General features: G+C 39.8%; 1 protein-coding gene across 2 annotated transcripts in view; it reads right to left on the bottom strand.

The window, feature by feature from the left end:
- Positions 1-10,616: 10,616 nt before the first annotated feature.
- CD226 (CD226 molecule) overlaps positions 10,617-25,168 on the bottom strand; it is a 63,884-nt gene continuing 49,332 nt past the window's right edge. The window contains exons 4-6 of one of the 2 annotated variants that reach the window (XM_036876798.2): positions 19,263-19,365; positions 14,686-14,740; positions 10,617-12,302 (exon numbers count right to left, since the gene is read on the bottom strand). In XM_036876798.2, coding sequence (XP_036732693.2) covers positions 12,189-12,302; positions 14,686-14,740; positions 19,263-19,365 — 272 coding nt within the window. In that variant the 3' untranslated portion in view covers positions 10,617-12,188. Of the gene's footprint in view, positions 12,303-14,685; positions 14,744-19,262; positions 19,366-25,168 lie in introns of both variants that reach the window. The other variant, XM_036876797.2, reaches the window with a different exon arrangement.

Genomic DNA, 25,168 nt, shown 5'->3' on the forward strand with positions numbered 1-25,168 from the left:
GGCTTGTGGAACCACAGAATATTAATACTGAAAATGACATTGACAGGCGACACTCTTATTTTCTAGGGATGCGACATCCAGAGTTTTAAGGGGCTTTCACCACTTCACACAACTAGAAGACAGCTTTCCCTCCCGCTGCATGCTTCCCCCCAATAACCAAAGAAAGTTACTGAGAATGAACATTTGGTAACAAAGACTGAGCATCGGAAGTGGAGTGTGTGCAGCCCTGACTGCACTGGACATCAGTGATCGCTTCGTTATTTTCCTTCCATGACACAGGACCCTTTACACACTTACATTTAGGTGTGTCTGGAAATATACTTACAGAATCTGCTTCTCAAACTTAAACTTTTTAAATGTTAGGTGGGCATTTCTTGTTGACTTGGTCAATTAATTTGTTAGCATTTTTCCTTTCACACAGCATGCCCTCAGAATGTGAAGTTTCTGTATTATCAGAGAAATAAAATCGTGGGAAGAAGCATGGCTCGAGCAGTCACAGCACTAAAGTGTCCGGCTTCAGGCAGATCTGGTCAAAGGCATGAGTTTGAAGAAAACCACGGTGAAAAACGCATGAGAGCTTTCAATTCTATGCAGCCAGTAAAAGCTTGGAAAGTGCTTAGAGTGGCAATGATGTTAAAAACACCTATTTTTTTCTGGATGTGAATTTTTTGTGCCACTTTCTTAACAAACTGATGTGAACTTGACGGATTTTTCTTTCTCTTTTTGTCACTGTGAAAATCGTGGGGGCTGTATCTACTGGGAAAGTGTCTTGATACAAAGTGCAAAGGTTCGTATGAGTTTGGAGCTGACATCAAAGAAGATGTCTAGTAAATGCATGTCACAAGGCACAACCTGATGGGGATTACTCTGGTTTTGTAACATACAACGGAAAGCAAAACCCAGCAACCCCCAGAGTGGCAAAACTGTTATCCTTACTTCCAAGTTAGTCAAGAAAAATATTAGACAAACTTACCTTATTTTGTTCTACCTATGGTGAATTATTAAAATATATGTTTGAGCAAAAACTGGATAGAATGTGTCAACATTCATGGAAATATGAATTACCTAAATACATGGGTGTTTCAGGAAATCAAGATGCAGATTTGTAGATCTCAAAGGCCAGTCAACCACTGAATATTTATTGAGTGCTGGCTACCTACAAAACGTGAGTCAAGGGCATGGGACCTCTCCTGGCTCCTGGTTCGCATGTCCTTTAATTTACTTTTGATACACAGCATCAGAAAGGACCTCTGACAGCAAAAGGGTACATGGCTTTCAAGAGGAGAAGAAGAGATGCTAGACGTAAGGGAAGGTGAGGGACCAGTCACGCCAGCTGCGTCCATCCCTGTCTCAAGGCTGTCTCTGAATTTCCCCTTCCCCTCCCACCTCTTCCTCTCCTCTGAATAGTTACACCCTGCTTTCTTTAGCCACAGGAAATTATTAGACAACATAATATAACATAACTCCAAAATGACCACTTACATAATGTATACACTTTTTAAACCACTTTTTCTAAAATTCCCTCATCCTCTCAACACAAACTTGCACCTTAGACAAATACACACTCACCCTCACTGTCTGTGCGTGTGTGAACTACAGCCTTCTGTTCTACGCATCGTATGCTCTCCTGAGAATTTGCAAACTCTGGTTACAGGGCAGCCAAAAGAAAAAATACTATCTCAAAATTCAACTTAAAACACATTCATTGACTCTTCTAAGAGCTGGGAATTGAAAAATGAGTGAGATTCGGGCCCTCCTCTAAGGAGCTCACCATGTGGGGAAGTGGGATGCTCGCTATGCCACGCGGCAGGTTTATTCAGTCTAGTGCTGTTCAGCCAATGTCCTTTGACCTAGCCAATTCCTTTCTTGTGCCAATATTCATTTAAAAATATGTTTTAGGTAGTCTGCTGTCCTTTAGGTTTATAGTTTTTTTTAACAACTTCAACAGCATTTCAGAGGGCTAAATGTAGTGTTAGAGCTTTATGTCCAGAAAATTAATACTAAAGCCACTTGCCAGAAATAACCCATTTCACTCACACTAATGACAGTCCCCTCACCCTCAGCCACAGAATCCAAAGAGAAGGACCGCAAAGAATATTGTGTGGCCACTGCCCCAGCTCCCACCCTAAGCCCTCCTTGCCCACCTCGGCTGGCCCGCCGGAGAAGGAATGGCATTCCAGACCGGAAGATTGAGAGCTCTGGCTGGGCAATGTGACTGAAATGAATTATTATAAATTTAGAAATTGCAAATGGGATAACTAGGTATTAGACAGGAAAGACTGACCACTACTTGTTAAACTGTGCACAGCTTAGGCTGATTGGGGTTGACGTTGGATATCTCAGGCAAAATCAACATTGCATATAGTACCAAATGTTCACTCTATTCATGAACAAAGTGGAATTGCATCCTTCATGTGACATCTGTCCTTCCTGACTCCTCAGGGGAGACGTAAAATGCATAGGTATCTAAGAGGCACTATGCCTGAAAAGAGATGTTATACTGTGGTGTTTGATATTTTGAACCGTAACATTTATATGCTATATGCAACCATGTATTTAAGTTGGGCTTGTGAGTGGGGTTTGGGGCATTATTTTTAATATATCAGAACATTGTGATGTCTCAAGTAGCTCAGGTCATTGCTGATGGCTCTGGAGTCAAAGAGATCACATTTAAGGTTTTTGTGCCTATCTACATACCATCTTCTCCCAGAAGCTTAAATGACATGAGAGTCTTACAATGATAACTGGTGGCTACCCTGATGCTTTTCCCTGACCTGGAAGAGGTGGTAACAGGTTCCGGCAGTAGTGAGTTGTGTGGCTTTTAGTCTAACTCAATAGAAATGTTCAACCTCAACACCACTTCCATTAACATGGAAGAGAAAGAAGGGAGAGTTTGAGAAGAAACCATTGAATGATACAGTCAGAAGACCTCTGCAGTCTTGTGATGTACAGAAGCTGTGGGCCTCTGCGGCGTGGGCCTGCCTGTCATGTGAAAGGGCCTCTTTCACGCATTCATAAAAGCATTTCACGAATTGCTGTTGTGCAACAGGCCCACAGAAGGTAGAACTTTTTTCTTAAGTTGTCTTTCTGTTTTTGTTTATCCTTCTTTCCATTGTGTTTTCTTCCATAGAACCCTAATACTTATTAAATATGTATATATATAAACATGTTTGTATGTAAATGTGTGTGTGTGTTTCTTGATCATGTTATTACTGCCTTTGTTCCTCGTACTCATGGATTCCTCTAATTCTCATTTACCTTGTGTGCAACTAATCCTTAAAATAAATTAATATTGAGTACATGTGACCAGGGAAACACTTCCCTGTGACTCTGATTTCATTCCATTTTGGCAGAATCCCACACAAGGTCATTACCTCTGGAGCCTCAGACAGTGGGTGTTACTGACAGTTCCTCTGACTTTGTTTCATTGGAGGAGGCTTGACATGTTAGTGTCTTCTGGTGGCTGGAGATGGAATTTCTCTGTGTTATCTTTTGCTTCTTTTTGGACTAAAACTTTTATGAGCCCTGATGTTGATCTGAACATAGTTGGAGAACTGTGCGTGATCTCATGCTAAGCTTCAGATTGTATTCCATATTTTATTTCTGTGCAATTATCTTATGCTATAAATATTTTATCCGGTAGATCTGTCATCATGAAAATGGACCAAAAAGCAGCCTGGAGCAGAGAGAGCCAGATGGTCAGACTCCAGTGTCAGGCCACCCTGGTGAAGCAGGTTAGGAGCAGAAGCAGACTGGAAGACAAGAAAGCAGAAAACATACATATTAAAGTGCATGAGGAGGACTTCCTGGGTTTACTGCCAACCTGTAAAGAGCTTGGGAGATGTCACTGCCATGATTACATCTGCTTAACTGGAGCTGAAGCACTGGGACCATAACCGAGTGGAATATTTAAATGGTGAGCCAGGTGAATTGTTGGCTTATGACTGTGGACTCATATGAGTGTGAGAAACTCATGGGGACCATAGTCTGAGATGGACCCACACTTTTGTGGACTTTCATTCCAGAAAACCCACAGATTCTCACCATGAGTATCCAAGAAGTGTTCCCTCATAGCTCTGGCAAGGGAAGGGGCAGGATCACCATTGTGAAATAACCCAAAATCCTTCTTAATCACAACGACCTACCCTCCAGAAGAAAGGACTTTGCCAGAACACAGCTCCTAATATTGCCAACAATTGGATGACATATAAAATGGGCCAATTTCTTGAAAGAGACAGAGTACCAAAACTCACATATAAGGAGAAGTAGATAAACTGAATAGACCTATCTCTAGGAAAGAAATTGAATCAATGAGTGATAACTTTCCAAAGTGAAAGTACCTTTCTACCAAACATTTAAGGAAGAAATAATACCAATTTTCTACATTCTTTTCCAGAAAAAATAAAGTGGAGAGAACACTTCCTAACAGATTATATGAAGTCAGCATTATCCTAATATCAAACCAGATGTAAAAATATTGCAAGAAAAGAAAAAACTATAGACAAATGTCTCCCATAAATTTAGATAAAAAAAGAGTAACAATGAAATATTGGCAACCAAATACTTGCAAACCAAATCCAACAATGCATACAAAAAATTTTTATGATCAATTGGGATTTATTCTAGTTCCACAAGTTTGATCCAGCATTCAAAAATTAATAATGTCATCAACTACGTCAATAGGTTAACTAAGAAAAATCATATGATCATATCAATTGAATCAGAAAAGGCACTTGGCAAAATACAGCATCCATTTATAATTTTTAAAAAACCCTTGGCAATCTAAGAATAGAAGGGAACTTTCTCAATTTGATAAGGAACATATGACAAAACACCTACAGTAACATCTTACTTAATGGTGAGAGAAGGCGAGAATACACTATCTCATCACTCCTAGTCAACATTTTACTCGAAGTCCAAGCTACTGCAGTAAGACAAGGAAAGAAAACTCCTAAAGATTGGGAAGCAAGAAATGAAACTGTCTTTATTTACAGAAGACACAAATGGCATGTGGAAAACTCCAAAGAATCTACCCAAAAAAACCTCATAGAGCTAACAAGTAAGTACAGCAAAATAATAGGATGCAAAGTATACAATTATTGTACATATTCGGTTAAATGTACACCTAAGGGCTTTAGATATATTTTTGTTGTTATGGTAAATGACATTGATTATTAAATTTCAAATTCTGATTTTTCATTGCTGGTACACAGGAAAGCGATTGACTTTTTAAAATATATACTGACCTTTTATCCTGTTACCTTGCTTATAAGGAGAAGCTTGTAAGAGGTCTCTGCAAAGCTGTAGCCGCTGGATAGCTATTCTCTCTCAAACATACAGTGATGGCTGGGACGACTGTTGACTAACAGGGTCAGCAGCTAGGAAGGGCTGGACATGCAACAGAGGAGAGTAAAGACGAGCCAGAGCTTGCCAGGCTCGCTGCATCTGTCCATCAGCACACTGACTGAAATGACCTACAGAGAGCAATGTCCAGTGCTCCATACCTCATGCAAGTCCCATTTTGGCCAATGCTAACCAACAACCACATAGAGAAGGAGGTTCTGGGAGTTACACATTAGAATCCTAATCATACTGGCAAAACAGTCTGGCTCAGTTTCTCTGGATCTCTTTTTGCCTCAATTGTTAATTGGGACAATAACATTTACCTTGCCGACGTCTTAGACATGTTTTAAGAACCAAATGGAAGAGTATCAGAAAGAGCTCATGGTAGAGACATATAATGTTTTTTGTCAATAGCTTCAACTTTATAATAGTTAGCTACTCAGAAGCCATTCAAATAATGATCAGCCATGAAAAAGTCTAGAAAAGCTAGAACAGTTATCTACATCTCCAGAGGCCACTGAGACATCACGTGTCTTTTTATATTTATTTTGTGAGCTGTAAAAAGCAAAAGTTCTTCTCATGATCTTCATATGATAAAAGTAAGATAAATCATAACTGAAGTTACATTGAGAGCTGTAAGAAATTTTAACATTGAGACTAAATTGGAGAGCTTTAAGTCTTAACTAGTCATCTGATTAAAGAATAATGTTCTTATTCACTGTAAGTACTTTTGAATACCTAGGATAAGGGTTGTAATGAATAAATGATTGAATAGAAAGGTCATCTTAAGAATGAATTCCAGAGAAATACAAAATCAGTTGAGATTATTTAAATTGTAAAAAGCGAAGACAGAAAGTTATCAGAGTTCCTCAAGTTTTATGTTTTAGAAATCTGGTTTAGCCTCACCGTTCAGGGACTTGGAGAATTTTGCTTTGGTATTTAAAACTCAAGAAAAATTTAGTCCAGAAATGGCTTATTTGGCCACACGTAGAAGACTGGCATTGCCTACCCGTTGCTTTCTTTCTTTAATAATATTTATTTCTGAAGGTCAAATGGTACTCAGGATAATTCTGTGCCATCTTCATTGGCAATTTTCCATGAAAAATATATAAAAGTCAACTTCTTACTTGGAATTCTGAAGGTAGAATGTTACAAATAAATTGATATTTGGTGTAAAGATATATTTGTTTAGACCTAAGATTCTGTTTAAAAAAAAAAAATCAATGAACTTGAGTAAAGTCTAGAAAAGTATGCAACACATCCATTATTTGAGAGATTGGTGAATCCTAATATCCAAATCCAATCTCAATAACATTACTAAGAATGAACCACTGGCCGTTATTTCAAGACTACTACTTGAAAGTGTTGGCTTGAACTTATTTGTTTATTCACCAATTTATTCAAAAAAAATCTTGGATGTATTTGGATACATCTGTAAATAATAAATTCAGTTATTATAGAAAGTCATTATATAAAATGTCTATTTAAAACTTGCCATTAAGAAAATTGTCACCTATTGAGTTGAGACATTTGTCAATGGCAGAAGTTCTTCTGCAACTTTGGGAGGAACACCATTTTGTATATGTTATTTGAAAAGTAAATTATACTCTTGCTACTGTATCAGTTGAAGGGAACAGATACCACTTCGCTGATATATGTAAGGGGCCCTGATCCTGGAACAAGTGAGGCAAATAAAACACGGTGTTCAGAACTCTGCACATGTGGGGGAGCAATGCCAGGTTCCCAGCGCACAGCTCTAACCAGAGTATCTGTGTTCTAAGTGGTAGCTATGCTTCTGGCGGGTGGACCCTTGGAGTTGCCACATCTTCCCCCAGTTTTCCAAGCTTCTCCCATCCGTGTCCTGGAACTGCTATGAGCCACCCACATCATTCAAGTAAGTTAATTATTTTCTCTAAAACATAGTGTGAGGTTGCAATGCTTACAACCAATACCCTGAACTTATACAAAAACAAACCCAAATATAATAGGCTTCTTACCATTCCTTGTTCTGGGCACTGGTTAAATATGTGCAGTCTGGAGCATCATATCCTTGGAAATTTTCTAGAATTGATTCCAGTGTACGACCATCTCTTTTTTTTTCTGGATGAAGGGACCCATCAGGATGAGAGCTATGCAGACAAAAATCCCTGCTTATTGGCCCGAGGTGAAGTCCTAGGGCAACTTTTTTGGAAGATGAGATTGTTGGAATATCTGCTATGTCACAGAGGATCTGGAGAGATCATTTAGGCCCTTGGTGACAAGAGTGAGATAAATTTATAGTAAACACAAAAATAGTAAGCCAAAAAGAGACATGTATTAACTCTAGGTGGAGAGAAAGTTACGTAGGTAAGAAAACACAATCATTTTTACCATGTGATTCAGCTGAGAAGAGTGTTGACAAAGTCATAAAAAAGTAAAGAACCAATATTGAAATAAGCATTTTAATACAGATATTTTGGAAGGATGGGCACAAAAGAAAGGTATGCATATGTGGTGAGTTTGTGGAGAGGGACACTTCAAATTAAGAAAGAATGTCTAAAATTGAAAAAAAATCTAATAGTGATACAAGTGTGCTACTCAGAAAACTAGAGAAAAATAATCAAAACAAGTGAAATTTGTTGCCTCAATGGAGGGAAAATGGAAAGGGCAAGAACTACTATTTTTTTTTTGCAATAGAAAAAACCTTGCACAGCATTCTCTGAACTACATAAGCTTTTAAAATGCACCAATTTTACTTTGAAATAGAAGTTACAAAGTGCCAGTGGTTTGAATCTTTTATGCATTTAACTCTGCATGTTAGTATTATTCTGTAGGAATTTTTCTCTAATATTCTTTGATGGCAGATGAAACTAATCATCATGGAGCACTGCATTTTATTCATTCAAACAATAGAATACAGTATGTCAAGGCATGCATTTGCATGCCCTACAAAACTTGGGAGTATGAAATTACACAGGAACCAAAAAATGTTCTAGAGTGACTAACTAACATTCAAACAGGAACAATGGGCAATAAATGGGGATTATTCTAGACATTTATCACCCATACCCCCAAATTAGATCTTTTTTGTAACACCTCACATGAAGTGAATGCTGTGAATCTGGAAAAATATAATATGCAAACTGGCCTGAAGATTTACAAAATTATCTTAGACGGCATTGCAGTTTATCCGAGAAGCCACAGTTCTGCCTATTGGACCACAAGCAACAGAAAAGTTTTTTTAAAAACCTCATTTTTATTTTTCAGAAAATGTGTAAAAGCCTAGAGACTTGGCTTAGAATAATTCCAACAAACAGACAAATGAAAAAATATATTACTTTATGAAAAATTTTGAGTGCAAAGCTCAACACTTTCTAAATGCTGTATTCTAATAGTGGCCAAACTAATGATGACAATTAATGCTTTTATATGCTTATATTGTTTTATATTCTTCAAAGATATTTTCTTATCACTGTTGTGCAAAGAAGCTAAACTCTATGCTCACAATTTAGCATTCCCACCTATAATTTATAAACATTTTCATTCCACAACATCTTCAATTTTGTTCAAATTTCATACAAGCAGTAGAAAATATAGCATATTATTATAAATCAAGGAGAAGCATTTTGACAACAGTGATTTCTAATTACTATTTGGACTCTACCAATTTGGAAAATCATGTCAATGCAGCTATAGTTTCTACTTAGTACAATTCTATATAAACCAACACAACTTGGATGTTTGCAATAAAAGCAAACTACCAAAGTTATTTTTATTTTATCTTATCAATTGATGATCAATGCATCTTAAATTGGCATGCAACATTTTAGTTATAAACTGAATTACTTTAAAAATTCTATAAATTTGAATATTTACTAAGCAAATATTATAGCCTCATTCACCTGCCTCCCAACCATAAGTATCATTACAAGTTAATGAAATTTCTCTTTTCTGAGTGTGCATAAGGGCCTTGAAATAAATGTTTCAAGGTCTCTCTGATAACCATGTAATCAATATCTAGGCATTGTAAGTTAGTAAGATCCATTCTTTCCCTGACAAAACTGTGTACTCTGTACTGACATTTAATAAAGTTACCTACCTGTCATCACACAGTGCTTCCCTTGAATTGGTTACTTTACTGTAAATATGAAAACAATGGCATTCAAAGGAAACAAAGAATTTTACTTAAGGTATTATATATTGATATAAATTATGTAAATAAGAATCTTGGGAAGCATCTTGCTTCCTAAGTAGCACCTTGCAAAATAAACTTAAAACATAATTTATTCCATCTGACTTTTTATTCTGTGGATCTGTTTTGCTCTGTTTCCTTAGTCACAACCAGAATAGTAAATACAACTGATTAGGGTGGGAAAATCTTTCTATAAGTACATATACCATATAGTAGGTAGTTATATATATATATATATATATATATATATATATATATATATATATATATATATATATATATATATATTAGGGAGAGTTATAAAACTCCAGTAAATTTGGTATAATAGTAAAGAGATTACACAAAAGTGCTGTGTTAAGTCAAGACGTCCACAGAAAGAAAATGAACAGAATTTCATCTCAGTATAAGAGCTGAGAGTATAAAAGGATCGGCAGGGACAGTCAGAAAAATTTCAGCAGGACTTAGGAGAGTTCCAAATCCCTGAAAAAATCCTGAGATCTGCAGAGGAAGACTATATAGAAAATAGGAAGGACAGAATAAATAGTTTTCATAAATATTTAAAGTGAGAGATTAAAAAAAATTAAACACCATGGAAAAAGAGACAAGTTACAACTGGTCTGGAAGCTTCTCAACACTTAAATGGTTTGCCCCAAACGTCTCCATGAAACCATTAGTAAAACCACCAGGACAATGACATCTGGTGTACTGTGCACATCCCCTCCTCACACCCCTATGTTCTCTGTGCAAGTGAGATTTACATCGCCCCATACCACAATGGTAGGAATCTTTTACTTCTCACCCATATTAGTCATTGAGAATTTGCTTATCAAAATCTTCCAGAAAGTAATATTTTGATTGTCTTTAACTTTAGGGAAAAGAAATCATCCTTTATAAGTGATGCTAAGTCTGTTTCACCACACAAACTTGACTCAGCCATGGAAACTTTCATAGTTGCATCTGACACAGTTAACAAAACATTAGAGCCTTTTCTCGTAAACTGCCTTCCAACTTTGTTACAGTATATTTGCAGAAGCACTTCAGGAATCCAGATATAAAGATCTTGAAGCACACCAAATAGCAATGAGAGCGAACTCTTCTTGCGTGTATAGAAATACAGCTGGGAAGTGGTTATTTCAATTTTTTCTCTTCTGAATCAGGTAGGGAAGGTCACAGTTTCAGCAATTGCATTATTTGGCACACATGGCACTTACGGCTAAAAAATCATAAAATAGCCACTGACTTGCTTAAAACTGTAGATTAGAATTTGTCTTAGACACGATGAGAATTTGATTTTGGTTGTCATGAAAGGTCTACAACTTTGACACTAAATTTGTGATGGATCTTTTATAGATGAGTAACAAATATTTGACACATGAATGACCACTATATTTGGTGGTAATCATCGTGGTTCAAGGTGACTACAACCATTATTTAATGTCAGAAATAATTTTCACTGTTTGCCAAATCTAGAATTTGGACAATGGCAGGCATGGTCTCTAACTGCTCTGTGGTGACACCACTTGGGTTGTCTTTGGCCAAACCATGAAGCAGGACAAGCTTCTCTCTGCATCTCCCCATTCTTTGATCCCCTTTCCTGCTCCCTTGGGCCCCCCCAGTGCTCTTCCCCTCACTTTTCTAGCCTACCACCCTCTGCCACCACTTCAACTACCACTCCTTTTTCTTGTATTCTGATTTTGCATAATTGTTTTTTAGAAATACAGTAACAGCTAGGTGCCTGATCATCTTGACAGAATTCACATATTAAAAATAATTCTCAGGAGTAGAAAAAGTAAGTTATTATTGAACGATCTACTCCATTATAAGGCAAAAATTCTATATGGACTTGGAGGTGAAGTTATTGGTGAATAGAAAGAAGAGATTTCGCTGTCACATTTACCTTCTTGATAAGCACTCTTCTGGACTATGCTGATGTGGCACATTCTAAGTGGGAAGAGCTTAGATGCACCCACGTATTCCCTCTTCATTGGTTAACAAGAGATGTCTTGGAATGTCACTGTGGTTCATGCTTGCTGGTAACCAGCCCAGCTTCCAGGCTCCCCTGAACCCTTTCTAACGAGACTCTGAATTTCCTAGTAATGTGCTTTGGCCCCACTCCTAGCCATAGAATGAACCCTTAATTGACTTAATCCATTTCATCCCTTCTGGCCATAATGCCTGTTTAATGAAGAAGAAATAACCAAATTTGTTTGCTCTGCCAGAGAAGTAAGCTCTCTACCAGATAGAAACAAGGATCATAAATCGCCAAGAGTTGTTAGCAGGATTCCTAGAACAAGGGGAAAGCCTGGACGAGAGTGAGGCTGATGCCAGCAAAGTGGGTCCAGCACTGCAGAAGCAGATCCAGAAATGGGTTCATGCCCATTAGTAATTCCAGATGCAACGTTGAAGCCTTGGTGAATGACTCTTGCCTGCAGCTTCATCTGTCCTGAATTGCTCAGTTACATGATTCAGTAAGTCTCCTTTGATGAGAGTCAGGCTTTCTGAAACATTTCTGTCAAGAATGTTTAATTCTCTAGATAATGCAGTATGTTTCCTCTCAAAATAAATTCAGTCAACTTAGCCAGTATCCATGGTAGACACTGAGTAGTGGGAAGAAACTGCATAAAGATTCATGTACAAAACAGTCATATAACTCTTCTCAGATCAGGGAGAAAACTTAGACTCTAGCCTTTGGTCTATGAGAGAAGGTTGGGTAGTTGACATAAACATCCTCTGTTGCACCATCTGATGGTTGATTGGTAGAGACGGGACTTCTGTAGTTATTAGATGCCTAGATAGACAGAAAAAGAGGAAATTGATAATTCACTGCATTTCAGCAACCGGTAAGGACCCTCAAACAAATCTCTCCTCAATTCAACCGCAACATAGGTCGAATTTCTATTACAATCAATTTCACAAAACATTCAATTAACTGTACTGAACATTCTCTTCATCATCCTGAACTTTCTCTTCATTGTATTGAATGTGAAAAATCACATTCTTGACTTGCAGGGCTCGGAGCGAGATACAACAGGCACCGAGTCCAGGCTTCTACGATGCGTCATGAGATGCCTGTGGAGATGTAGATTGCTCTCTCCCAATGTCAGGCTATTTTGATGAAAACAATTATTCTCACTTTTTACATGGAAAATCTACTACAGTATTTTTCCATAGTCAGTACCCATTAATTTCTGTTGAATGAATGTCTTAATAAATAATACTTTTAAAGTACACAGTGTCTCGTCTTAAAAATAAGTAACTGAACATGAGAAAAGAAATTAACAAAATAAACTGACATTCACTTTCAAGAGGATGTTATACAGTCATTAATCTTCTGCATTCTAATTAAGTCATTTGACCACCTGTATGTGATAGAAAATATGTAGGTGTGCATAAAAGAGAGTCAGAGACAGAGAGACATTGAGAGGAAGAGAAGGAGAGAGAAATAGAGGTCTTTCAGTAAGTAGTTTGGAAATTTAGATTGGTTTTCATGTTTGCAAAGAAAAAGGAAAAAGAAAGTGCTATTGTTACTTATATGGCCTGTCTAAAGAAACGTCTAAGAATCAAGTAGGTGTAACTTCTTTACCTTCCATAGTCCTACGTACTAACTTTATAATCACCATTCAAAACACCACTGTTCTGTAAAAACCTGAAAGAAGTTGAATACATAATGAAGGAAGTTGCAAAGTTCCTTTATGCCTTTAAATTCACAGCAATATATTGGCCTGAGTGGACAACAGCTAAGGACAAAGAAAAGGCCCAAAAATCGTGTGCAACCGAGCACTGTATATACCGCATGCTGAGGTGCAGATAGACAAGGTGAGACTTCTAGGGTCTTTGCAGTGGGTGCTGAGAAGCAGACCATAGCTTATTTAGAAAAAAAATTTTGTTTTACAAGGATTAACTACTTCATAGAAGAAGAATGTTAGACTGATAGAATAAATAGATAATAAAGAAGTCTGAAGCACACATAGTGTATTGCCAGAAACTTTACTTGATGTTTTGGCCATGTACAGTTAAATTGCAAGTAATTAAACTGAAGAGAAATGGGGGTAAATTTAGATGACACTTGGAGAGATGTTTTATTGTAAAATTTTGTCGACAGAATAATATGTATTAAAGAGTATATCTGGCCTATAGTAGAGACAATGAACATGAACATAATCATTCCTTTTTACATGAAAACCCAGGAGGAATTTTCTACTCTCAGTTAAACAATAAGGAGAAGAAGGTAGAGGAGGAAAATGCTACACATTATTGGACCTTTGCAGCCCATCAGAGATCTGAGCAGCCACTGTTGATACATTAATACAACACAATAATGATAATAAGTATCAAAACATTGCATCCTTCTATGTGCCATGCTTCAGTTCTTTTATGCAGTTTGACTTAATCCTCACAATAACCTCATGACAGAAAAATCATTAGGCCTTGTAGTGGGTCAGATAGAGTCCCCCCAAAATGTATGTCCTTCCCAGACCTTCATAATGTGACCTTATTTGGAAATAGGGTTGTTGCAGAGTAATTAGTTAAGATGAGGTCATTACTGGAGTAAGGTGGGCCCTTAGTCCAATATGACTTGTGTCCTTATAAGAAGAGGGAAAGAGGTAAGGTGCATGCACACACATGCACACACACACACAGGGAAGAATGCCATGGAAAAACAGAGATAGGAGGGATGTGCCTACAAGCCAAGGAATGCCAAGGATTGCCAACACCCAGCAGAAGCCAGGAGAGAAGCATGGAAGAGGTGCTCATCCCAAGAAAAAGCAGAGCCTGCTGAGACCTTGATTTGGGGCTTCAACCCTCCCAAACTGCAAGAGAATAGACTGCTGTCATTCTGAATCACCTACTTTGTGGTAATTTTGTTGTGACAACCCTAGGAAACTAACACAGATTTTGGTAATGCAGTGTTGATTATAATGATGTCAGTGTGATTACACGTCCATTTATGTTAATGTAAAGCAAACTTAGTTTCAAAGGGCATTAATAATAGGAGAACCATTCAGAATATAATTGTTTGTTCAAGTCGCTGGTATTTGAATTACAGGCTACTGCAAGGCCAGGTTATTAAAAGGAGAATGAAAGTAAGGTTGTTAACTGCCAAAAGAACTTACTTTACAAGACATTTTTAATGCACAAAAGGGAGAAAAAACAGTTCTGAGGAAATTTACCTTATTTTGTGTATTCCAGAACTCTTCAAATAGGCCTCTTTTCTGTCTCGGTCTCCTTCTGAGAATACATATTCAGTAGAGGTGTTAAGATACTACACTCCATAACTTCAAATACTCTATACCTCACCTGTACCCCAGCCCATACTTTCTTACTATATTTATTGAAGTGGTATCCCTAGGTACTTCATATATACTTACCTCAAATTCCATTGACCTAAAGTGTTTCATTTTATACACCTTTTCCAATGTGCTCACAGATGGTTATAGCATCTAAATGGATATCTAACCGATGTACGTTAGCAATTAATCTCAGAGAGCTTACTAAAAATGGGTCATAGTGGGTTACTGCATAAATGGTTTACTTCCTTCTCCAGATAATCTGGGCTTAGACAATTAAGACTTCTTTTTAAATGCTAATGGTGCAACTTCTTGGATGGCAGTGATAATATGACTGAGCTTTATAAAAACTTCCAGGTGTTTTACTATACCATCTGTATAGATTACTTCATTTAGCTTTGATCAAAAACTATACTTAACAGTGAGAGGAGGACTACGTAGTTGGTTAGCGGTAGCATTAGGATTCGAATCCACAGCCCTCTTGACTAAGAGGCTGTGCTGATTCTGGATTCACTCTGCCATGGCTCAGAGGGTCATTTGGAGCCATACTGCTCAATAAACTCTCCACTGCTCCAATGACACCTGTAAAAATTCAGGGGGAATCTTTGAAGAGAAAATAGAAGAAAAGAGGCTACTCTAGTTCAGTGCAGAGGATAAAACTGCTCTATCCAAGTGTATGAAAATAGTAACGATGCAGATAGGATGACTATGTTTTTTCATCTCTCTAAAGAAAAGATTCTTACTGAACCACAGAGGTGATCGGTCAGATTCACAAAGCCGAGATTTTTTCTTCATGCAGAAAGATGAAGTTGTAATTCCTTCATGGAAAGTTTGAAAACCAGGCAAGCTGATTTCTTTCCAAGATAAGGTTCTTCAATGATGGATGCTGACTCTCATGGTGTCTTTGCTCTGGAATCTTCCTACTATGTCAACACAATCACACACTTATTGAATGTGCATGTATTTGTTTACTTATGAAGTATTGCTTAAAGAATTACTTTATTTACATATTTGATCTGTAAGTTTACTAAGTGCAAATCATGTCTCTTGGTGTTTTTTATATAAATTATTTACTCCTCAACAGAAATCTGTGATACAGATTCTATTATCTTCTTCTTATAAATGAACAAATGAGATATAGATCTGTGGCCTTTGATTTTTTGTTAAACCACAGTTCATAAGCCTTGCTATATAATGTAGAGTTAACTTTCCCAAGTAGGTCCAAATATATATGCATATAATAAATAAATATATCCGTATCTTTTCAACATAAGCCTAGAGTATAAGCCTAGTGATGAAGACAAGAGAACGTGAAGCTTGGGGTCAGGTGATCTGCGCTTGATCTGTGCGCTGCAGTTATTTGCATCTCTAAAGTTCTGGTGTCTCATCTAAAGAAAGTAAACATATTGTGGCTGTTCTAGGTTGACCAACCTTCTGGTTTGCTTGATTCTGTGGCATTTCCTGGGGATGAGGGATTTCCAATGCTGAAACTGGGAGAGTCCAGGCAAACCAAGGCACCCCCTCTATTGTGAACATCCAAGCTGACAACAAACGTAAAAACAAATGTCTAACATTTTGCTTCCTAAGTATTAAATTCCTTCCTACAAACACAGGGGTCAGCGTACAGACTGTATTTTGGCTCCTGTGGTGCTCACCAGTGCTACCCACTCCCGAGAGCCGGGTGCACCCGACAGTGTCGCCGTGCTGATTTCCCGCTGGCAATGACACAAACTGGAAGCAGAGAAACTGCTTCCGATGCCTCGGCACACACAGGCCCCAGGCTCTGGGTGTGAGGGGGTTCGCTTTTGCTCAGGCACACTGACTCCTCCTGGCTTCCCCCAGGTCAGGACCTCTGAAGAAGCAGGGCTGTTTTAGATGCTCGCTAGGACAGAGTTCTTAAGCCCATGGGTCATTTTTCAAAACATTCCCATTCCAAATAACACCCACAAACTGATACCAGCAGCAAGGTAGAAAGAACAAGTGCTTTTCCCTTTGTGATGTTTGGCCATGATTATGCATTTAAGTCCACTAATCTTTCCATCACACAGCCAAGTGGGACAATATATGCTCCGGTTTGGTTTAGCCATTCATGTACGAGTTATGCATTTTCATGAAGTTAAGCCCGTCACATCCCACATCTGTGGCCCTGCAGAGATCCGTCGCTCCCCAGCCGTGTTGCCGGGCTCTCGGGTGCCCTGCTGTCCTATCTGCCCTCGGTGCATTATTTAACAACCCAGTGAGGCAGGAGAGAAATCCTGCATGCCACTAACATCCTGGGGTCCTCGCCTCCATTTGCTAATGTCTGACCAGGAAAAGGCTTGAGGGCAGCCCATGATGGAGAGGAAGGAAAAGCAACAGTTTTGCATCACACTTAAATCAGACAAACACTTATTGGCCATCCATTATTTGGAAAGATTAGTGTTAAATGCTACCAAACAGTAAAAAATGAATAAAACACAATCCCTGCCAGTATGAATAGAAGGGAAGACAAACACTGAAAATGATTAAGCTACTAAGCAGGCTGTGAGGTGTAGCAGAGAGACATACAGTGTGATTCCAGATGGTGACATCATATCTATTTGCAGGGAGAGAACCAGGGTGGACCTCCCAGAGGGGACATGTGCCCCAGACTCTGAATGGGCCAGGAGGAAGACCACATATGGGCAAAATAGCATTTTAGCGGCATAGCAAATGGGAAGAGAGTCCGGTATGTTCACAGAATAAAAGTTGCAGTTTTAACAAAATGTGTCAACACCAGAGGGCGTAACTAAAGTAGAAAGTTATCAGTGCACAATAGGCTGAGTTCAGACTAATTAGGCTGGTGGCAGAACAAAAGGCGTCTTTGATCCTGGGCTGATGAGTGATGACATTATTCTGGGGAGAGTGGGAAGATGATGAAAGGTTTCTAACAGGAAGATGGCATGGCCAGTGTAGCTTTTAGAAGAGTAATGAGGGAGAATCAGATGGGTGAGAAAGAGGGGCCATACCTGGGAGCTGGGGTGCAGGCTGGAGAGTGTTACTAAGATCTGGTGAGTGGTGAGAAGAGCCTTCACGGACGGAGGACCGGGGACGTGCAGACAAGATGCAGAGGCCTAGAAGAGGTCCTGCTGGTAAGTTCTCACGCCCACGCGTGAGGCTGTGTGTGTGTGTGTGTGTGTGTGTGTGTGTGTGTGTGTGTGTGTTGTGTGTGGGTGCGTGTGCACGTGTGGTGGTGTTACTGAGGGAAGAGAAGGATGGAGATGGATATACTCATTCACTCAACAAACATATACAGCCGACCCTTGTACAACAAGGGCTTGAGTTGTGCAGGTCCGCTTGTGCTTTTTTTTCAATTAATATATTATAAAACTTCCTGGATATTCACAACAATTTGAAAGAAATTGCAGATGAACTGCACAGCCTGGAAATATCAAAAACTTAAGAAAAAGGTATGTCATGAATGCATAAAATACATGTAGATACTAGTCTATTTTATTATTTACCACCATAAAATCAACAGTAGGCTGATAGTAGTTAAGTGTGGGGGGAGTCAAAAGTTATGTGCAGGTTTCTGACTGCACAGGGGTCGGCATCCCCAGCCTCTGAGCCGTTCTCGCGTCAGGTATATCAGAAGTGTGTGCAGTGTGTCAGGCACTTGGAACGGTGACAGCGACAGTTTGGCCCTTCCCTCCCTTCAGAAGACAACACTTCAGTCAGAACACGAGGATAAGGAGTAATTCCACCCCAAAATGGTCACAGCTAAGATTGCAACAAATACCTAATAAGTGAGCTGATGAATGTGGGACAGCGAGTCAGCAAGAATATCCTAGAAAATCCCCCAGTGTGCCTCGGGACAGTGAGTGGCAGGAACTAGCAGGGGCTAAAAGACCACCTACCCTCTCTAAGGGGTCCCCTTCCAACCCCTTTCTTCCTCAATAATTTTTAATAATAGCACCTACATTACTGTATACAACCATTTAAAAGTATGCTGTTTGCTTGTTAGAACATGCGCTCCATTTCATCTTCCCACCACTGTCAAAAAATGAATGTTTATTGAATGAATAACCAAAGGCATTCTTACTGCTCAGCCCTGTTCTTCCTCTTCTCAGAATCCCTTTCTCCCTCTTTCTCTGTCACACACACGTACCACCCCCACCCGCCTATCGCCTGCCAGTCTTTTTTCCTTACAGGAGGAGGAAGGTGGGGAAGCAGACACAGCACAGGCACCAGGCAGTTGGCTGCCCAGAGGATAAAAGCTTTGTGAACATGGGGGCAGACTGCCAGCTCCCCGTAATTCTTAAATGAACTACTCTAGCTTTCTCCTCTAATATGATCACAACCATTTCTCCTCCCTGTGGAAGCACGACACTCAAAAAATGGTATGTGAGTGCTAGTGCAGCTTGACCAAGTTCCTTACCGAGAACCCTGAACATCAGAATTACTCTGGGTAAACAAGATTGAGGATGAGTTGCAATACGCACCTGTTATAAGAAATGACAATGACGGTGGTAATTAGGATGATGAAGAGCAACAATAAAACTGTCCCTCCAGCTATGAAGAGGATATATTGGTTATCCGTTTTGCCTAGGAGGAAAAAAAAAAATACAGTAGAAATGAAGAATTCAGCTGTAGCCAGAGCAAAAGGAATGTGGAAAAATGAGGACAGAGCACATCCATCATCATAGAATAACAGTTTAAAACAAACAAAAAGTAGAATGAAATAAGGGAAAAAGACCATTTTTATTTTCGAATCTCCTGAAGATTTCTGACTCCTCACAGGTTTTCCTTGGTTCCTTGATTCCGTTGGGTTTAACACCTTAAGAAAAACAAGAATAGAAAGAGCGCAAGCTCAAGACAGATCTATCACCTCATTCTAATGAACTCCCAATCTAATAAGATCAAATATTTTATAGAAAAAAAACTACAAAAATTATATACAATAGATCTTTGTAGAAAAACTATAAAAATAATACATAAATGAAGATCACTTCCTAAGTCTGATACATTATCTTCAATGCACCACAGAATACAAATCTGATGTTTATACAGAATTAATAAAATTTTGTTTAAGAAATATTTCCTACTCGATTGGAGTTCATGATGAAAAATAATCAGGGAAAAGTGTTACTCTAACTCTGGGCTTAAAGGGACCAACCAGCGGTCTGGGAATCTGCAAGGCTCCTCGGGGCTCCTTCACTACTCAGCCGCTGGACCTCCGGCGAACTCCTGCATCGCCTCTGCACGCCTCTCTCCATCTGACAAGTGAGGGCAGTGCAGCAGTTCTCATTACATCACAGAATTGCGGTCAGATGTTAATGAGGCAATATTCAAATGAGCCATGAAATGAACTACCAGCCAAACATCGCCTGCAGAGTGAGATCCCAATGAGGTCAGGGACCATTCTGTCTTTCAAATGCCCTCCTGGCCACGGGACACCTCAGCACGGCGCCCCTTCGGAGGAGCGAGGAACAGTCACTCCAGCACTAAGTGCCATGGGCAGGCACAGGACTGAGCAGACCTGGGCGTGTCTTTGCTGCCCTCTCCCTTTGGGACAGCAAACTTGCCTGTCTCCCTGTAACTATGAGGGTAATACACCTTCCCAGCCTGGGGCAAAATACCTTTGCAGCCAAAATCAGTCAAAGGGAGAAATAAAGTGGGAGAACCCGTTTATTGCTTACAAGCAGTTGTCCACTTCTGCTCGCCGGTGTCTCTTGCTACCTGGCTGCCAAAAAGGGACCCCACCCAATCTCTCTGGTCCAGATACATCCTAGCTCCCCCTTGTAATTACCTATTGATGGAGATGGACTACTTCTCTCCACCCCTTGGAAACACCTATTGATATGGGGATGCACTAAAGCCAGGCAAGAGATTCTGGAAATAGTACAATTTTACCCACACTCCCTTCCTGCAGGAAGGGGGCAGCCGATGGCAGAGACAGCACTGACACTAACTTCAGTTGAAATTAAAGCTTGAATGCTTGTAACTGTGTTTCCCAGGCTTTCCAGAATCCTGCAACAAACTGAAAACCATGCTTTTCACTGGATTCTTCCCAATGAAGACCCACTCTATAGCCGTAATTTTTTTCATGATAAGAATTCAAAGTCTACATCCATTTGCTCTTTTGTAGGCTTTACTAAAAAGAGAAACTAAGTCAAGTAGTAAACATTATTTCTTTTTAAATTTGTTTAACTTATGAGGTGAATAAAAGTAGCACAACACATGAGCACTTCAAAGGCTTTGTATACAGAGTTCAAGAACAGCTTCCATCCACATATGATGGGGAGACGGAAAACCAAACTGATTCAGAACAAAAATACATTCAAACACCGCACAGGGGAGGTGACATTTTCCCCTCCTCAAATAAGAGATCAACCTTTTTTAAGCTCTTGGCACATTATGGAAACAAAATACCCAAAATTAATTTGCTTTATACCAGAAGACTATAAAAGAACCATACTTCCTACACTGAGATAATTATGAACACAGTGGATGCTAAGGTTAAATCTAACAGGAAATCATAGTGCCAATATGAAAGTTATGATTAAAAAATTCATTGAGAGTATTCTGGGGAAATTGTTTACTTTTTAAAATGCTATGTAGATCTTTATTACAGTAAAGAAAGATTCTGGGTAGATGAGAGATCTACATGTTTTCATGTAAACATCCAGGTTAGTGCCTTTAACATACACTTGTTATTAAGAAAAAGCTATATAAGACAATAAGAAAGATACAAACTACTTATTAACAGAAAGCACTTACAGAATAAGTTTGTATAAAAGGAAGACTGTGGTGATATAGACCATCTCAAGCTCTGTTTGGGGGGATGGGTATGGGGGAAACAGCTACAACCTGTTTCGAGAAAGAAACCCTCTCACTAGGTGCCTGCATGCTTGATCCATCATTTTATTCTAAAGAAATACTCAGAAATGTGAACAAGGAGTTTTGCAAAACATTTATAACATCAAGAAGAAAATCCTTATAGCCCACCAGTAGACAAGAGCAAGACTAGCCAGCGGAAATTTTCAAATGTAATTTGCACCAGAATCAGCTGGGGGCTTGTTAACCACAGATTGCAGAGTCCCACCCTCAGTTTCTGACTCAGTGGGTCTCGGCGGGTCCAGAATTTGCAGCTTCCTTGCGAGGCCTACGTTGCTGGTCTGGGGCCCACTCTGAAAATCACAGCTCCAGATATCAGACCGGTGTGTGGCAAGACTCCAGTGAAACAGAAAACTGCTGACTGTAGATTCAAAGTTAAGTAAAATTTCAAAACAGAATTCACAACTGCACATGCTATACCTCAATCAAGTACAGAACTCACATGAAAAGAAGCCTGCAAGGCAACAACATGACAAGATTTTAAAGCGATGATCTTCAGAGTAAAGGGAATTGTTTCTTAGGCTTTTTGATATTTTCCAAACTTTCCAAATCATGTATTGCTTGTATTAGGGGAAAAAAAGCACAGAAATTTAAAGGTGCTTAGAATAATGGCCAAATTTTAGTGGTTATATTTAAGGTACAGGGGTAGAGAGCTTCTCTGGAGAAGCATACTCACTATGCTTAAGAATTAAGTTGGCTTTTGACAAATCAAAAAGTCTAAAAAGTCTGGAGACCGAGAGATCTCTGAAATACAAGGGTTTTTGAGCTTTACACAGGCAACCAGAAAAGGGACTGAGTCCTGGGACAGGCAGTTTCTGCTCCACCGGCAGCAGGTTTGGGTGACAGAGACAACGTGTATATCAGACTCAGGAAATGGGGCATTTACAAGGGCTCAAGGGAGTGCTTTAAATTCACATCGGCTGCAGATGGGGAAGGTGGGCTAATGCAAAGTGGTGGGGCCCTGGGGACATGGGGCTAGTCCACAGAGAGGGCTCGTGGGCTGCTTGTTGACAAGGGTCAGACACTGGTCACACACAAGGGGATGCGGTGGTCCTGGGGTCCTTCTAGAAGCTTCTTGAGAGGACTTCCTCCAGGAGTGTGGAGTTCCTGGTTAGCTCTGCCCCGCTGCTACTGCCTGGTGCTATTGCCTCATCTCTCCCTCTTTCTCCCGTCTTTAAGTCACCTAATTTAGGACATTTCAGAAATTTTCCTTACCACTTTTTTTATTAAGCTCTAAATTATATGAATGAAGAAGTAGAAACAACTGAAAAGTATGGCCATTTGTTTCACACTGCACAATTATAAATCCAAATGTCAAATTCATTACTTAATGTGAAATATGTTACCTTTCAACTCGCCTAGTAACAATTAATCTGTCGGAATCAATCTGTTTATTCACTCTTTTAACTCATTGTATTTCAAGGCATGCTAAGTATCTGGCATTATAGATAAAATGGTGGGTAAAAACAAACTTTGTCCTAAAAGAAAAACACTTAACTTGAGGAAAACTGTTTCTCTCCTCCCAGATTTCTGACACTGACTGCCCCAGTGCTAACACAGAGCCCTCCACACAGGTGAAGGACTTAGTTCCCAAACACCCGCCCCCTTCAGACTGCAATCACAGTCCAGGCCGGCTGCCTCTGAGCACCCAGCCATGAAGCAGAGGTTCCCAGGACCGCGCCTCAGGCGATAATTCACTGTAACTGCTCACGGAATTCAGGGAAACTTACCGTTACTCACCACAACTGGTTTATTATAAAAGATACAACCTAAGAAGAGCCAAGTGGAAGAGATGCATCAGGTAAGTTACTGGCAGGATGGTTGGAGGGATGGTCAGTGCACAAAGGGCTTCCGTGCCCTCCGGGGGTGTGCCACCCCCTGTGTTCACCAACCTGGAAGCTCTCCGACCCTGTATTTAGGGCTTTTATGGAGGTTCCAATACATAGGCATGATTAATTAAAATAATTGGCCATTGGTGATTATTTCGATGCCCAGCCCTTCCCCCCTCTCCAGGGTCAGAGGGTGGTGCTAAAAGTTCCAACTGTCTAACCACATGGTTGATTCCCTGGCCACCAGCCCGGCCCAGAAGCCAGCTAGGGGCTGTGAGCCCACAGTCACCTCATTAACATACAAGGCCATTGGTCCCTCTGCAGATTCCAAAGGCCTTTAAAAGCTCTTATGTCAGGAACAGGGGACTGAGACCAACGGTTAAAGCGAAGAGGCTCCCCGTGCCCGTCTCTGAGGAAATCGCAATGGTTTAGGAGCTCCGTGGAAGGAACTGGGGGCAGAGACCAGACGTTTATTTCTTACCATATCACAGTACCTAATTTCAGAAGCTTACATTATTTTGCAAGGTCCTGAATGACTTAAAAACATGCATTCTCCCATAAGAGATGAGGATAGAAACATGGGAGTCAGGTGGGGGTTCAGCCACACGCCAGAGATGTCACAAAACAGAGAAGCCAGCCCAGTGCCCATCCTGCTTCTGCTCCTTTCACTGCCCTCCCTGCCTCAGCAGCGCGCCCCATCTGTGCTTGGAACCAGGCTGGTGTGACCACACAACCAGCTGGGCCCTGGGTGGCTGAAAACGAAAAGGAAGAGCAAATGGGCAGAGATGTTTAAGGGAGCTAATCAATAGTTCATAACATCCACTTTTTCCTAAGTCCTGCTGATAGATCTTAGGTTGAGTGATGTCAGCCCTCAAGCCCCTCTCCTAAAGAAAGAAGAATTATTGTCTCTTCTCAGCAGACACTTTTTTGCTGATTTTTTTCCCCAATTTCATCCTGATGCTGTATTGATTCATAGGAGGACAAGAGTGTCATGAACCATAAAGCCATTATTTTCCCTCCCATCAAAAAGATAAATACAGTTAAAACAATTTAAAGCATGTCAGTGAGATATATAAATGAATAATTTACTACAGGATGGTGACCCTCCAGCCTACATTTCTACCAATGATAAGTATTTATGGCTGAGTTATAAACCCTTCGAAAGGCTCATGATAGAAATGCTGCCAGGTCCTTCCCTCAGCATGATGCAGGCAGGAGCAGACAGTAATGTCTACCATTTACCCTTTTGCAGAGTTTGGGTGGGATTAGGGAGTGAGGAAGTCTAGGAACTCAGAATCTAAATATCTGGCCCAAAAAGCATGCTAGAAAAAACCCACAGATCCTAACCCGCTAGCCAGCCCTGGTAGGTCACAGTAGGTATCAGTTAAAGTTCTTCTTGCTTTCTTACATTATTTAAAAGAAAAGCAGAAATATTAGATTTCAGGAATATACACAGTGCATGAGTCCCCACAGGGTAGAGGTGCCTGAGCCCATGGACTCCGGATTATCAGGTAGATTCTAATTTGTGTTGGAAATACCCAACCTTGGTCCCACTTTAGACCTGGATTTGCTCAAAGAACCGAGATTGAGGAGAGAAGCCTCGGGGCCTCGTCCTATCTTCTAATTCTTTTCCCTGGAAGACTTCAAGGTGACACTTGACCTCCTACACACTTTTTTGGCAA

This window comes from Manis pentadactyla, chromosome 6, assembly GCF_030020395.1.
Source record: "Manis pentadactyla isolate mManPen7 chromosome 6, mManPen7.hap1, whole genome shotgun sequence".
NCBI classification, from domain to species: Eukaryota; Metazoa; Chordata; class Mammalia; order Pholidota; family Manidae; genus Manis; species Manis pentadactyla.